General features: G+C 43.3%; 1 protein-coding gene across 3 annotated transcripts in view; it reads left to right on the top strand.

Annotated features, from left to right (window-relative positions):
* The window catches only part of SEC16B (SEC16 homolog B, endoplasmic reticulum export factor), a 276,625-nt gene that overhangs the window by 55,996 nt on the left and 203,517 nt on the right, over positions 1-17,112 (top strand). For all 3 annotated transcript variants that reach the window (XR_012724949.1, XM_075320161.1, XM_075320162.1), the window contains exon 9: positions 4,599-4,660. Coding sequence is in view for 2 of the 3 variants with exons in the window: in XM_075320161.1 (XP_075176276.1) it covers positions 4,599-4,660 (62 nt within the window). In the remaining variant the exon portion in view is untranslated. The remainder of the gene's footprint in view (positions 1-4,598; positions 4,661-17,112) is intronic.

Here is a 17,112-nt window from a genome sequence, read left to right as displayed (position 1 = left end):
TCTCCTGCGATATAGACATATGGCTTAATGGGTACAGTCACCTTTGAGCACCATTTCCATTTCCCAGTGTACATATAGGTATAATCTACATATAAAGTCGAACAGCCTTGTAATGCATTTCATTACTTAAGTTGCACTCATATTTTCACCATTCTTAGACCATTGACTTCCAGAGCTGCATTCACAATTCTGCATGATCTGATCAGATAGATTTCTGATATAAATATATTGTGTATTGTACACAGACTTGCTGTCACAATGACTTTGGGATAGCGGAGAACTGGGGCCCCATAGCTGTCCCTCAATCTAGGGGGGGATGTAACGCCTGCCTGGATTGACAGACTCAGACGGGCTGTAATGGACAGGCTAGAGGGAAGCCACTCACTAAGCAGGACCCCCAGAACCCTGAAACCCTTTAACCCCTATACAGGGATTTGGAATTACACAGGGCCCATAGTGATCACTACCTGTGGAAGGCTGCAGTCCGATGAGAGGAGTAGTCAGGCAGGGACAAACCAGGAATAGCAGAACAGGGACAGAATCAGCAGGCAAGGACGTAATCAGTAAATGACGCAGAGGTCAAATCTGGATCAGGCAGCGAGATACATAAACAGCAGACAGGAGGGTAGTCAGGAAACAAGCAGAAGTCAGAACACGAAAATCACAAAACAGAACAGGGCGGAACAGGAACCAGAATTTCAGAACTATCACTGGCAGTGGTCAGCAAACAGGAGGGGAATTAACCCCTTCAGCCCCCGAGCACTTTCCGTTTTTGCGTTTTTGTTTTTTGCTCCCCTTGTTCCGAGAGCCGTAACTTTTTTATTTTTCCATCAATCTTGCCATGTAAGGGCTTGTTTTTTGCGGGACGAGTTGTACGTTTAAATGAAACCATAAGTTTTACCATATAGTGTACTGGAAAACGGCAAAAAAATTCCAAGTGCGGAAAAATTGCAAAAAAAGTGTTATCGTACAATAGTTTTTGGGATATTTTATTCACTGTGTTCACTATATGGTAAAACTGATGTATCTATGTGATGCCTCAGGTCAGTGCGAGTTTGTAGATACCAAACATGTATAGGTTTACTTGTGTCTAAGGGGTTAAAAAAAATTCACAAGCTTGTCCAAAAAAAGTGGCGCACGTTTTGCGCCATTTTCCAAAACCCGTAGCGTTTTCATTTTTCGGGATCTGAGGCTCAGTGATGGGTTATTTTTTATGTCTCGACCTAACGTTTTTAACAGTACCATTTTTACGCAGATGCTAAGTTTTGATCGCCTGTTATTGCATTTTGCGCAAAATTTGCGGCGACCAAAAAATGTAATTTTGGCGTTTGGAATTTTTTTGCCGCTACGCCATTTACTGATCAGATTAATTGATTTTATATTTTGATAGATCGGGCATTTCTAAACGCTGGGATACCAAATATGTGTATATTTCTTATTTTTTTAACCCTTTAATTTTCAATGGGGGGAAAGGGGGGTGATTTGAACTTTTAGGTTTTTTTATTTTTTTTAAATTTTTTAAAACTTTTTTTTTATTTTACTAGTCCCCCTAGGTGGCTATAGCAATCACCAATCCGATCGCACTGCATTATCTGCAGATCTCAGCTACAGAGCTGAGAACTGCAGATTTGCTGCTTTACTTTCAATGCCGGCTGTATTCCGGCATTGAGAGGAAGTGAGTCATGTTAGCTACAGACATCATCACATGACCCTGTGCTACCATGGCAACCACCGAAAGTCACGTGATCATGTCACGTGACTTCCGGTGGGGGCAGGGTAAGTGACTGTCATGGCGGCGTGCATATATATATCGCTGCCAGATTTTGGCAGCGATATGCAAGGGGTTAATGACCACGGGTGGAAGCGATTCCACCCGCGGCTAGGAGGCACACATGTCAGCTGTTGAAAACAGCTGATATGTGCGCGGATCACCGCCGCCTGCCCGCGGGAGGGGGCGGGGCTTAACGGCACACGATCCATGACGTACCCAGTACGTCATGGGTCATTAAGGGGTTAAGAAGGGTGTGTTGTCTTCCCATTGGTTGTAGCTGAATGATGGTAACTTCAGCTGGTAGACACACGCCACCTACAGTCAGCCAGTGGTGCTGCAGATCCCAAGGAAACTCAGCCCAGTGGATGAGCAGAGCCTGCGCCCACCGGCGCCGCTGGCATCAACTCCTCTCCCATCACCAGCACTATCCATGGTAGGATCACGGCCTGGTGATCGGAGTAGAAGTTGCTGGAGCAGACTCCGGTGGTGATGTAACAGTGGGCCTATGGTATCCCTATTCTCAGGAATACCCCTAATGGTGGGGATGCCTGAGTCTCTTTCCTTGCCCTGTTCCTGACTAGTCCTGATCTGATTCCCCTTCCCTCCAGGTAGAGATGGGACAGGCATGTAATGAAAATCACAGATATAGACAGACATCGGAAAACCAAAACTCTATCACACAGCGCGCACACACCTAGGTGATCACAATAAGAGATTCAGGAGGAAACACAAAAGTTGGAAGGAAGCTACAAAACAACAGGGCTAAACTTCCACAACCGCATCAAGCAATTAGCATAATTTTCACCAAAGAAGCTAGGAAACCACAAGTCACAGACCAACATAGAAGCTATAGCTGCCATGGGTAGAAGATTTCATCCAGCTTAAATAGGAGGGGAGCAGATGTGATTGGCTTCTCCACCACATGTGATCAAAGGAACCTAACAAGTCACAGACCAACATAGAAGCTATAGCTGCCATGGGTAGAAGATTTCATCCAGCTTAAATAGGAGGGAAGCAGATGTGATTGGCTTCTCCACCACATGTGATCAAAGGAACCTAACAAGCTGACCAGCAGAAATTAACTCCTGACTGTAAATCAGCACACAACAGGTCGATGCCCGAGTCTGCCTGTGTTGATCCCAGAAACCAAAGAAACCATCCGGTGGCGTGTCAGAATCTACAATGTGAACAGAGCCCAACGCCACAATGACAGTCAGCAAAGATTGTGCAAAACTCTGTGAGACACTATTTCACATTTCAGTTGTATTCAGTGCAGGAAAATCCTGAATTCTGAGCCGAGATCATAAAAAAAACTTGCAGAAAAGAAAAAATGAGTCATTTTCTATACATTATCACTTATCAGTCACACCGACAGTGGCCATATCCAGCCAAGAAATTTGCATATTCTGAAATTGTTTTTATTTGTAAATGTAAAAATGTTTTTCATTGCTTTAAAGAAAAAGTTTTATTTGATAGGAATAGAGAGAAAATGTTTGGACCTTTTTGTCTCATTTATATGTTATGGCTATTTGCAAAAATTTGGGTAAAATGATGCAGCTAGATAAAGTAAAAAGCAACGTGACCATAACATGTGATCACCACACTATAATTTTGAGAGTTTTGGTGTTTAGTGATTCATTTTTGTAAGTATAGCGACAGACATTCACCTGCTTCCATATCCCTTATTAATGAGGGAATCTGTCACCAGGTTTTTACTATGTGACCTGAGAGCAGCATAATGTAGGAGCAGAGATCCTGATTCCAGCACTGTGTCCCTTACTGGGCTGCTTAGTGTAGTTTTGGTAAAATCACGGTTTAATCAGTAGGAGATTATCATTACAGGACTACTTGGCGTGCTGCAGGTAGTCCAGCATATTCATGAGCTCTGTATAACTGCTAGATCGGCAGCAGAGAAAACATTGATTTTATCAAAATGACAGCAAACAGCTCAGTAAGTGACACATCGCTGGAGTCAGGGTCTCTGTTTCTACATTATGCTGCTCTCAGTTGAGGGAGCAAAAATCTGGTGACAGATTCCCTTTAAGAGTAAGCACATTTGGGTATCGCTGCTACCTTTTTGTGGGAATGGAAGACATTTCCCCATCTATGGAGATGAATATTTGTCCCAGTTTACAGATGATTCCCTCCATACCTTCAGTCATTGTTTCCCTACAAATATTTTATAAATCAATAATAATTATTTATTTTATTTTATTTTTTTTGTGAATAAAGTGGTATTATAACAAGTTTTTGGCTATCCACAGCACATGTGGTAATTACTAAATAATGGAGGTCTGACCTGAGACATCAATGATCACCTGAATAAGTAACGCTTCCCTTTCTGGCTGTTGATGTCGATCAAAAATGTTGGATAAGGGATCATTTCTGATAACTGGAATACTCCTTTAAAGGGGTATTCCCATCTCCAAGATCCTATGCCAATATGTAGTAGGTGTAATAATAATGATATTACCAAATACCTCCAGTTAGAAATGTAGTATAGTTCTCCTGATTAGCTATGTCACTTACCTCATGTGCAGGGCATTGCAGCTTAGGTATTCATGATTATGACCACGCATATAGTGACAGTTAGGGGCTTGTGGTTGCAACCATGGATACCTAAGGTCCTGCAATGCCCTGCACATGAAGTAAGTGACATAGTGAAACAGAAAAACTATACTACATTTCTAATTGGAGGGATTTCCTAATATTATTATAATTACATGTACTACATATTGAGATAGGATCTTGGAGATGGGAATACCCCCTTTACTTTACATAAAGCATATTCCATCTTTTGACTGTGACCTATTTGCTTTGTTCCTAGATTCTCCTTTATGATACTTTGGAACAGGAGGAGATGAGAGACTTCCCAGGTCCTATGCAGAGGTGACTGACAGCAGAGAATGCATTCGATTGAATGTATATATAAAAAAAAAAAAAAATTCCCAAAAACAACAATCAAAGATATACTAAGTCTTAAAGGGATTGTTTGATAAGGGTTGTTTTTATTAGGTTTCCATGGCAATAAAAGAGATCAAGGGTCTATCTAATTGTGGAAAGTCAAATAATGGACTCTGGTTGATACTGCCCATGGTACTGGCAGCATGTATCAGCTGTCATGTTCCCTTTAAGGCCACGTGCACACGTTGAGTATTTGGTGAGTTTTTTTTACCTCAGTATTTATAAGGCCACGTGCACACGTTGAGTATTTGGTGAGTTTTTTTACCTCAGTATTTATAAGGCCACATGCACACGTTGAGTATTTGGTGAGTTTTTTTACCTCAGTATTTATAAGGCCACGTGCACACGTTGAGTATTTGGTGAGTTTTTTTTACCTCAGTATTTATAAGGCCACGTGCACACGTTGAGTATTTGGTGAGTTTTTTTACCTCAGTATTTATAAGGCCACATGCACACGTTGAGTATTTGGTGAGTTTTTTTACCTCAGTATTTATAAGGCCACGTGCACACGTTGAGTATTTGGTGAGTTTTTTTACCTCAGTATTTATAAGGCCACGTGCACACGTTGAGTATTTGGTGAGTTTTTTTACCTCAGTATTTATAAGGCCACGTGCACACGTTGAGTATTTGGTGAGTTTTTTTACCTCAGTATTTATAAGGCCACGTGCACACGTTGAGTATTTGGTGAGTTTTTTTACCTCAGTATTTATAAGGCCACGTGCACACGTTGAGTATTTGGTGAGTTTTTTACCTCAGTATTTATAAGGCCACGTGCACACGTTGAGTATTTGGTGAGTTTTTTACCTCAGTATTTATAAGGCCACGTGCACACGTTGAGTATTTGGTGAGTTTTTTACCTCAGTATTTATAAGGCCACGTGCACACGTTGAGTATTTGGTGAGTTTTTTACCTCAGTATTTGTAAGGCCATGTGCACACGGTATTTAGTGAGTTTTTTACCTCAGTATTTGTAAGCCAAAACCAGTAGAGGAACAATCAGAGGAAAATTATAATAGAAACACGGGCACCACTTCTGTATTTTTACCCACTCCTTGTTTTGGCTACAAATACTGAGGTAAAAAAAATTCACAAAATACTGTACATGGAAAAGTGGCAAGGAAATCTGTCCCAAAATGTCACATCACTACAGGGAAAATACAGCATTGCCTACACTGGGTGAAATAAGTATTGAAGACGTCACCAGTTTTCTAAGTAAATATATTTCTAAAGCTGCTATTGACATGAATATCTAACTAGATGTCAGTAACGACCCATCCAATCCACACAAGCAAAGAAATCAAACCATAGATGTCCATAAATTTAATGATGTGAAATAATCAGAAATGAACAAGGGAAAAAAGTATTGAATACGCTTACTGAAATTTATTTAATACTTTGTACAAAAGTCTTTGTTGGTGATGACAGCTTCAAGACGCCTCCTGTACGGAGAAACTAGTCACATGCATTGCTCAGGTGTGATTTTGAGCCATTCTTCCACACAAACACTCTTCACATCCTGATGGTCCCGTGGGCTCCTTCTATGAACTCTGCGCTTTGGTTGTCTTGCTGAAATGTCCTCCTTTAATCTTCATTTTCCTGGTAGATGGCAGCAGATTTTTATCAAGAATGTCTCAGTATATTTGTCTATTTATCCTTCATTTATTTATATGAAGTTTGCCTATGTCCGTGCTATATGCTGAAAAACAGCCCTACACCATGATGTTCCCACCTCCAACCTTCATTATTGGTATGGTGTTTTTGTGGTGATTTGCCTTTTAGGGGTACATTGCACGCTGCGACATCGCTAGCCGATGATAGCGATGCCGAGCGCGATAGTACCCGCCCCCGTCGCACATGCGATATCTTGTGATAGCTGCCGTAGCGAACATTAGCGCTACAGCAGCTTCACACGCACTTACCTGCCCTGCGACGTCGCTCTGGCCGGCGACCCGCCTCCTTCCTAAGGGGGCGGGTCATGCAGCGTCACAGCGACGTCACACGGCAGGCGGCCAATAGAAGCGGAGGGGCGGAGATGAGCGGGACGTAAACATCCCGCCCACCTCCTTCCTTCCGCATTACCGGTGGACGCAGGTAGGAGATGTTCCTCGCTCCCGCGGTGTAACACACAGCGATGTATGCTGCCGCAGGAACGAGGAACAACATCGTATCTCCTATTGGTGCGACATTATGGAAATGACCGACACTACACAGATCACCGATTTACGACGCTTTTTCGATCGTTTATCGGTGCATCTAGGCTTTACACGTTGCGACATCGTTACTGGCGCCGGATGTGCGTCACTTTCGATTTGACCCCGACGATATCGCAGTAGCGATGTTACAATGCGCAAAGTACCCCTTAGCCTCCAAACATGGTGTGTATTATGGCATCCAAAAAGTTTACTCCTGATCTCATCTGACCAGACTGTATTCTCTCAGTATTTCACAAGCTTGTCTAAATCTTGTTGAGCAAACTTTAAACATTCTTCAAAATGCATCTTAGTTAGTAATGGAGTCTTTTGAGTTGAGCGTGCATATATGCCATGAAGGGCGAGATTATTACTTATTGTTTTCTTCTCAATAATTACACTTGCTGATTCCAGGTCTTTCTGTAGCTCTCCACAGGTGGTCCTTGGCTCTTGGACAAATCTTCTGTTAATTATTTTAACTCCTGTGTCCCAAATCTTGCGGAGAGCACCTGGTCATGATACCTTTATGGTGAAATAATGTTCTTTCCACTTCCAGATTATGGCCCCCACAGTGATCATTGGAACCTTCAGTAGTTTAGAAATTCTTCTGTAACCAATGCCATCAGTATGTTTTGTAACTTTAAGGCAGCTCACTGATTTTACTCATCATGAGATGTTTCTTGTGTGGCACCTTGGTAATGAGACACCTTTTTATGGGCCATCAGTTGAATCAGCTGATATTATTTTCTCTAAGTGGGAGGATTGCTTTCTAATTACTAATATATTTCAGCTGGTATCATGACTTTCCATGGTTTTTTTTGCACTTCTTTCTTCATGTGTTCAATACTTTTTTCCCTGTGTCATCTCTCATTATTACACATCACTACATTTATGGACATCTATGGTTTGATTTCTTTGCTTGTGTGGATTGGATGAGTTATTACATATCTATGAGCAATTCATGGTATTAGCACCTTTAGAAATATATTGACTTACAAAATTGATGATGTGTTGAATACTTTTTTTACCCACTGTATTTACCCATTGAGGATCGATGACACATTTGTTTGAATCACAGAAATGGTAGATCATCCTCAATAGTAAAAAGCTGTTTTGAGCTTTGTTTTCTTTGTCTACAGGAGGGGCCCAAACTAGAGACCCCTCAATTGGCTCTTAAAGGGAGTCTGCCAATACTTTTGCAGGGTCAGTTTTCCCAATGTGATAGACTTGAAACACAGTTTAATTTTACCTTTTGTTTATGGTTTTATATCAGAGCTATGAAAGAGAAGTTGTATTCTGGTGCTTGCTGCTTCCTCAGGCGCCTTGAAGGCGCCATTCCCTCTACTCTTAGGCGGGGTTTACCCGCTGCGACATCGCTAGCATTGGCTAGCGATGTCCAGCGCGATAGCACACGCCCCCATCGTACATGCGATATATGGTGTTTGCTGCCGTAGCGAACATTATAGCTACGGCAGCTTCACACGCACATACGTGGTCGGCGACGTTGCTATGACTGCCGAACAATCCCTCCTTCAAGGGGGAGGTGTGTTCGGCATCACAGCGACGTCACCGCGACGTCACCAAACGGCCGGCCAATAGCAGCGGAGAGGCGGAGATGAGCGGGACCTAACATCCCGCCCACCTCCTTCCTTCCGCATAGCTGGTGGACGCAGGTAAGGAGATGTTTGTCGTTCCTGCGGTGTCACACATAGCGATGTGTGGTGCTGCAGGAACGACAAACAACATCGTACCTGCAGCAGGACCGACATTATGAAAATAAACGACGTGACACAAATCAGCGATTTTTGTCACTTTTGCGCTCGTTCATCGTCGCACCTAGGCTTTACACATTGCGATGTCGCTACCGGCGCCGGATGTGCGCCACTAACGACGTGACCCCAACGATATATCAGTAGCGATGTCGCAACGTGAAAAGTCCCCCTTAATTGTTAGATATTGTGGTCTTCAGGTTGATCCCTACAGCTATTACTCGTGAACACAGGGAAGAGTTGTTGGTAATGAACCCACACTTATAAATATGTTTAAACTATGTTCCAGGTCTCCTTACGAACCCTGACAACAGTTCTGCAAGACCAAATGTGTTCCAAACAATTCATTTAAAGAGGACCCACCACCAGGATTTTCCTATATAAACTAAATCCAGTGCTATACTGGCGCTATCATGCTGATTCTATACATACCTTTAGTTGTGAGATCGGATGTATACTTTCTGAAATACAGGCAAGTAAAGTTTGTGAAATGCACTGTTATTTGATTGATGGCAGCTACAGAATATCTAATAGGGGGGTTGGATTTTGCTAGTTATTCACGCCCTTCTCTGCCTGCCTGTCCTTCCTCCCTCTTTCCTCCCTCTGTAATAACAGACACAGGGGGTGGAAGGACAGGCAGGCAGACAGAGGTGGGAATAACTAGCAAAATCTAACCCACATATTGGATATTCCATTGCACCTATCATCAAATAACAGTGCATTTCACAAACTTTACTTGCCTGTATTTCAGAAAGTATACATCCGATCTCACAACTGATGGTATGTATAGAATCAGCATGATAGTGCCAGTATAGCACTGGATTTAGTGTATATAGGAAAATCCTGGTGGTTGGTCGTTTTTAAATGCACTTTTTTAGAATTAAGAGTTTTGCACTCCTTTTTTAAAAACTGGCTACATAGGGGTTTTTTTTAAATTCCTTTTAACGACAACCTATCTATACATCTTTTAGATAAAATTACATTAGATGAAAAAATTAAAAAGGCATGACGTTAATTCCTATGTTCTGCATGTGTTTGAGGCCCTGCAGATTTTATAATAATCATACAGAAATTACAATGCAGCCAGGAAGCTGAGGGTATAATCATTAAATGATGTCAAACAGTGCAAAATTACAATGTATAAAAAATAATTTTACAGATAACACATCTCATTAAAAATTACCTAATGATAAGTAGAAGAAAGCTCACGGTTGCATTTTTACTAGGTATATACTGTATATAATATATATATATATATATATATATATATATATATATATATATATATATATATATATATATGAATGAAAGAAATCTGGCTCCTTATAACTACAGGACCCTATCTCATGATGTTGGTTCTGGATCCTCTCCGGGACTCGCTTTAGACATTTGTGGCCCTTGACCTTACTGTTGTCTTGACAAGCATAGGTCCTGTCACCCCAATTGCCATGGACACCTTCAAAATCAGTGAGTTTTTATTATTTCCCACCCCCATTTTCCATCATTTGTTGGATAGAAAAGTATCACAAACCTTCTGTTGCTTCTCTTTTTTTGTGAAGATCATGGGTAGATTAATATCACTTTTATAAAAGGAGGTGATCCTACAGTTTGGTAGCCAAATATCAATACAAATTTCCATAAAGCCATAAAACATACATACATTTTTATCTTTATATTTATATAGTACCTTTTATAGGGAATCTGTCAGGAGGTTTTTACTATTCAGTCTGAGGACAGCATGAGGTGTGGGCTGATATACTGATTTCAGGGATGTGTCACTTACTGGGCTGTGTGCTGGTGTTTAAGTACAATCAGTGTTTTATCAGCAATACATTATCATTGGCCGGATTAGGTGTCCAGCTTAAGGGGTACTTCTCACATAGCGAGATCGCTAGCGAGATCGCTGCTGAGTCCCGGTTTTTGTGACCTCATTAGCGATCTCGCTGTGTGTGACACTGAGCAGCGATCTGGCCCCTGCTGTGAGATCGCTGCTCGTTACACACTGTGCTGGTTCATTTTTTGGATGTTGCTCTCCCGCTGTGAAGCACACATCGCTGTGTTTGACAGCGAGAGAGCAACGATCTGAATGTGCAGGGAGCCGGCGTCTGGCAGCCTGCGGTAAGCTGTAACCAAGGTAAATATCGGGTAACCAAGCGAAGCCCTTTGCTTGGTTACCCGATATTTACCTTGGTTACTAGCGTCTGCCGCTCTCACGCTGTCAGTGCCGGCTCCCTGCACAAGTAGCCGGAGTACACATCGGGTAAATAAGCAAAGCGGTTTGCTTATTAACCCGATGTGTACTCTGGCTAGGAGTGCAGGGAGCCAGCGCTAAGCGGTGTGTGCTGGTAACCAAGGTAAATATCGGGTAACCAAGCGCTTGGTTACCTGATATTTACCTTATTTACCAAGCGCAGCATCGCATCCCCGCGTCGCTGGTGGCTGGGGTCTGGTCACTGGTCGCTGGGGAGATCTGCCTGATTGACAGCTCACCAGCAACCATGTAGCGACACACCAGCGATCCTGACCAGGTCAGCTCGCTGGTGGGATCGCTGGAGCGTCGCTAAAGTGTGACGGCACCCTAAGACCTGTTCCAAGCAATCCCCCAGCACTGATTAGCAGCTTTCTGTCAATAAACAATGTACACACAGCGCTACTAATCAGGGGTGTGGGTGGGGTTAGCTTTCTGAGCTTTGCTACATGCAGCATCTAAAAAAATCTGATTGATTAGTGTCTGAGCAAAGGGGCTGAATACTTATAACCATGTGATATTTCAGTTTCTCTTGTTTAATAAATTTGCAAAAATTTCTACATTTCTGTTTTTTTTTCTGACAAGATGGGGGATGGGGTGCAGAGTGTACATTAATGAGAAAAAAAATGAACTTTTTTGAATTTACCAAATGTCTGCAATGAAACAAAGAGTGAAAAATTTAAAGGGGTCTGAATACTTTCCGTACCCTCGGTAGATCAGTTGTATGAATAACAAAGTTAAAAAGAACCTTTTAAGTGAAATAATTTTTTTTTTCAATCTTTTTATGAAATATATATCAAGAAAAAGTGACTTTGCGTTTGAATATGCATCAAAAAGAATTTTAATATTATGTTTAAATATCACAAATAACTTGACGCTCGTGAATCCCGCGGATGTTCCCTTTGCTCTGCTCCCGGTTGGTTTGTTTTCCCAGAGACATACATGTAAATGGAATCTTCCCTTAGATACATAAGCCCCTGTCAGTGTGGGCTAAGAGATAAGAGGCACTTTGGGGAAATCCTGGATTGTCTCGCGGTGCATGGTAACGCATATTATATAATGATTTCTTAATATTACATTTTATAGTTTTTTTTTGTGCGGAGTATTTTTTTGCATTCAGATCCCGGTAATTATGTCAGAATGATATGAAATATATGTTCTTTACACCATAAATATTGCTGGTCCTCAATCACTAAGGTATTCTAGTATGGTATTATCAGAACTTAAAGGGAACCTGTCACCAGATTTGGGGCCTATAAGCTGCAGCCACCATAAGTGGGCTCTTATATACAACATTCTAACATGCTGTATATAAGAGCCCAGGCCGCTGTGTACAATGTAAAAATGACTTTATAATACTCACCTAAACGGTCGGTGCAGACTGGTCACATGGGTGGCTCCATTCTCCGGGTGCGGCGCATCCTCTTTCGGACATCTTTGTCCTCCTCTTAGGGGTACTTTACACGTTGCAACATCGCTACTGCAATATCGTTGGGGTCAAATCGAAAGTGACGCACATCCGGCGCCGGTAACGACGTCGCAATGTGTAAAGCCTAGATGCACCGATAAACGATCGCAAAAGCGTTGTAAATCGGTGATCTGTGTAGTGTCGGTCATTTTCATAATGTCGCACCAATAGGAGATACGATGTTCCTCGTTCCTGCAGCAGCACACATCGCTGTGTGTGAAGCCGCAGGAGCGAGGAACATTTCCTTACCTGCCTCCACCGGCAATGAGGAAGGAAGGAGGCGGGCGGGATGTTTATGTCCCGCTCATCTCCGCCCCTCCGCTTCTATTGGCCGCCTGCCGTATGACGTCGCTGTGATGCCGCACGACCTGCCACCTTAGGAAGGAGGTGGGTCGCTGGCCAGAGCGACGTCGCAGGGCGGGTAAGTGCGTGTGAAGCTGCCGTAGCGATAATGTTCGCTACGGCAGCTATCACAAGATATCGCATGTGCGACGGGGGCGGGGACTATCGCGCTCGGCATCGCTATCATCGGCTAGCGATGTCGCAGCGTGCAAAGTACCCCTTACTGAAGTCGGGGTGCAGGATGTCATCCACATGCGCCTGCATTGAGGTCTTGCGCAGGCACACTACAATACTTTGATTTGCCCTGCTCAGGGCAGATCAAAGTACGCCTGCGCAAGACCTCAATGCCAGTGCATGTGCATGATATAGGACAAAGATGGCTGAAAGAGGAGGCACCGCACCCGGAGAACGGAGCCACCCATCTGACCAGTCTGCACCACACCAACCGTTTAGGTGAGTATTATAAAGACATTTTTACATTCTACACAGCGGCCTGGGCTCTTATACAGTATGTCCACCTATATCCTGTTCACCGCCATTAACTTGAGAATGTCGATTCGAATTGATGTGATGATGATGCCCTACAATTTTTTAATTCACTTTTTTTCTCTATCTTGTTCCATTTTCGAGATAAAAATGCTAACTCCGTTGTTTTCCACCAGGTGGCGCTATAGGTGGTTTCATTGCGTAGTGCATGGCTACTTTACTATACCTAGACACCACTTCTATTCCTATAGCTGCCGCCGTTCTCAAGTTAATGGCGGTGGACAGGATATGAGTGGGCACACTGTATATAGCATGTTAGAATGTTGTATATAAGAGGCCCAGTGGTGGTGGTCGCAGCTTATAGGCCCCAAATCTGGTGACAGGTTCCCTTTAACCTTATTATTGCCTGAAGATCTGTCAGCAGGTTTTTGCTATGTAATCGAGAGCACTATAATGTAGGAGCAGATTTCCTGATTACAGAAATGTGTCACTTACTGGTTCTGTGTTTTGCTGCTTCAGTACAATCAGAGTTTTATCATCAGAAGATTATCATTACTAGACTACTTAGCACATGCTTCCTAGTCCAATCCTGCCCACCAGCACTGATTAGCAGCTCTGTGTCAGTGTACAATGTACACAGAAAGCTATGGTGTGGGAGGGTATACACAGCTGAATAACTGACATCTGCTAGATCTGCCGTAGAGAAAACTGACTTTATCATAACTGCTTCAACTAGTATAAGTAAAATATATCTTTGTACCGTGTTAGCCAGTAGAGATAAAAAAAAAAAAATTGTTTAAAAGAACAGAGAGTCCTCAGTGGTTGATACCTTTCAACTAGTATACTAACTGATACATCCCTAGAATCGGAGTCTTTGTCTCTACATCCTGGTGTTGTCAGATTACATAGCAAAAACCTGCTGACAGATTCCCATTAGGTGGATCTGTCACCAGATTTCATGATACAAAGCTGCATACATTCTTAAGTAGGTATCTTAGACCTAAAGGGTGTACTTACTTTAAAAATCAATTTCAGACTGGCTGTATAATCCTGACCTTTAAGGACAAGGCAATTTTTTTTCTTTTTTTTCGAGTCCTCCCTTCATCAAAGGGGCAAATGTTTTGCAGGACGAGTTGTAGTTTTGAATGAGACCATTAATGTTATCATATAATGTTCTGAAAAATTAGTAAAAAATTCCAGATATGGTGAAATGCTAAAAACAATGCAATTCTACAAATATTTTTTGGATTATTTTTTTTTTTTACTGGATTGATTGATAAAAATGATACAGCAAAATAATTTTCCAGGTCAGTACGACTTTAGTGGTTAAAACAATTAAAAATTATAAAACCATGACAAAAAATAGGGTTTGTGTCACCATTTTCTGAGATCTGTAACTTTTTTATTCTTTTATTAAAGGAGCTTCGAACTATATATTTTTTTATACCAATGTGGAATACATATAATGTTTTGATAGCTTATTATAAAAATTTTGGGGGCTGAAATTACAACACCAAAACTGCCAAATTCAGCTCCTAAACTCCATAAAGTGAATGATCTGTACAATAAGAAAAATATGAGTCAAGCCTAAAGGCCCCGTCACATGGGACGATATATCGTGCGATCACATGAGCGATCACACCCGCCCCCGTCGTTTGTGCGTCACTGGCAATTAGTTGCCTGTGGCGCACAATGTCGTTAACCCGAGTCACACGGACTTACCTCCCGCACGACTTCGCTGTGGGCGGCGAACATCCTCTTCCTGAAGGGGGAGAGACGTTCGGCATCACAGCGACGTCAAACAGCGGCCGGCCAATAGTAGCGGAGGGGCGGAGATGAGCGGGACGTAACATCCCGCCCACCTCCTTCCTTCAGCATTGCCGGCGGCCGCAGGTAAGCTGTTGTTCGTCGTTCCCGGGGTGTCACACGTAACGATGTGTGCTGCCTCGGGAACGATGAACAACCGGCGCGCAGAAGGAGGGACGACTTTATGAAAATGAACGACGAGTCAACGAGCAACGATAAGGTGAGTATTTTTGCTCATTAACAGTCGTTCGGAGGTGTCACACGCTACGACATCTCTAACGATGCCGGATGTGCATCACAAACTCCGTGACCCCGGCGACATATCGTTAGAAATATCGTAGCGTGTGACGGGGCCTGTAGAGTAAGAAATCTAATGAGTCCAAATATATGCAATCTCTGCCTATATTTAGTCTCTGCCTAACTGACAGCTGCAGCTTGTGCTGAGCAGTGTGAGAGTTAAGGAGAGAGGAGGGACAGCTGCAGGTTGTGTTAAGCAGTGTGAGATTTCGGGAGGGTGGAGAGACAGCTGCAGCTTGTACCGAACAGTTTGAGATTTCAGGAGGGAGGAGGGGCTGCTGCAGCTTGTTTTGAGCACTGTGAGATTTCAGGAGGGAGGAGGGACAGCTGAAGCTTGTGCTGAGCAGTGTGAGATTTCAGGAGGGAGGAGGGACAGCTGCAGCTTGTGCTGGGCAGTGTGAGATTTCAGGAGGGAGGAGGGACAGCTGCAGCTTGTACTGAGCAGTGTGAGATTTCAGGAGGGAGGAGGGACAGCTGCAGCTTGTGCTGAGCAGTGTGTGAGTTCAGGAGGAAGGAGGGACAGCTGCAGCTTGTACTGAGCAGTGTGAGATTTCAGGAGGGATGAGGGACAGCTGCAGCTTGTACTGAGCAGTGTGAGATTTCAGGAGGGATGAGGGACAGCTGCAGCTTGTGCTGAGCAGTGTGTGAGTTCAAGAGGAAAGAGGGACAGCTTCAGCTTGTACTGAGCAGTGTGAGAGTTCATGAAAGAGGAGGGACAGCTGCAGCTTGTGCTGAGCAGTGTGAGATTTAAGGAGGAAGGAGGGACAGCTGCAGCTTGTACTGAGCAATGTGAGATTTCAGGAGGGAGGAGGGACAGCTGCAGCTTGTACTGAGCAATGTGAGATTTCAGGAGGGAGGAGGGACAGCTGCAGCTTGTGCTCAGCAATGTGAGATTTCAGGAGGGAGGACGGACAGCTGAAGAGTGTGCTAAGCAGTGTGAGGTTTCAGGAGGGAGGAGGGACAGCTGCAGCTTGTGCTGAGCAATGTGCGATTTGAGGAGGGAGGAGGGACAGCTACAGCTTGTGCTGAGCAGTGTGAGAGTTCAGGAGGGAGGAGGGACAGCTGCATCTTGTACTGAGCAGTGTGAGATTTTAGGAGGGAGGAGGGATGGCTGCAGCTTGTGTTGAGCAGTGTGAGATTTCAGGAGGGAGGAGGGACAGCTGCAGCTGGTACTGAGCAGTTTGAGATTTCAGGAGGGAGGAGGGCCACTGAGGAGCTATTAGTAAGTTAGGCAGAAATGGAGTTTAGGCTTTCAGTTGTATGTTTACTTCCCCTTTTATATTTCCCCCTGTGCACATTTTGTCGCCCCTTTCTGTGTGATTGCCAGGTATATGAGTTTTTGGTATTTGACCTGTTCATGTTAGTTGTGGGGTTTGTGTTTACAGTCCCAGCTCAGCCCTAGGGTGGAAGTGAGGGAGGGGAGATACATCAGGGCTTGGACCGGAGTTAGGGACATGCTGGTGACTGAGACCTCGCTACCATCAAGCGTACCTCTGAGTTGAGGGCCAGCGCAGGGTCCGTAGTCTGGGGGTCACTTAGATGTCCCAGTCCTGTCATCCAGTGACATTCAGAAATGATTAAAGAGCCATTTTGACATGAGTTGTCAGCATAAGTACACTAGCCTCATTAGGTCTAAGAAATCTGTCTAATATCAAATGCAGTTGTGAAATCTGCTGACAAACCCACTTTAATTTTACGGTGCTGTCAAAAAGTATTTGTCATGTGATCCTCGACCTCTACCAATGTCTACAACGCACACTTATCAGACTAAGC

The sequence above is a fragment of the Anomaloglossus baeobatrachus genome, chromosome 8 (genome assembly GCF_048569485.1).
Source record: "Anomaloglossus baeobatrachus isolate aAnoBae1 chromosome 8, aAnoBae1.hap1, whole genome shotgun sequence".
NCBI lineage: Eukaryota > Metazoa > Chordata > Amphibia > Anura > Aromobatidae > Anomaloglossus > Anomaloglossus baeobatrachus.
The sequence above is the reverse complement of the archived record's forward strand: the minus strand, read 5'-3'. Positions and strand labels throughout refer to the sequence as shown.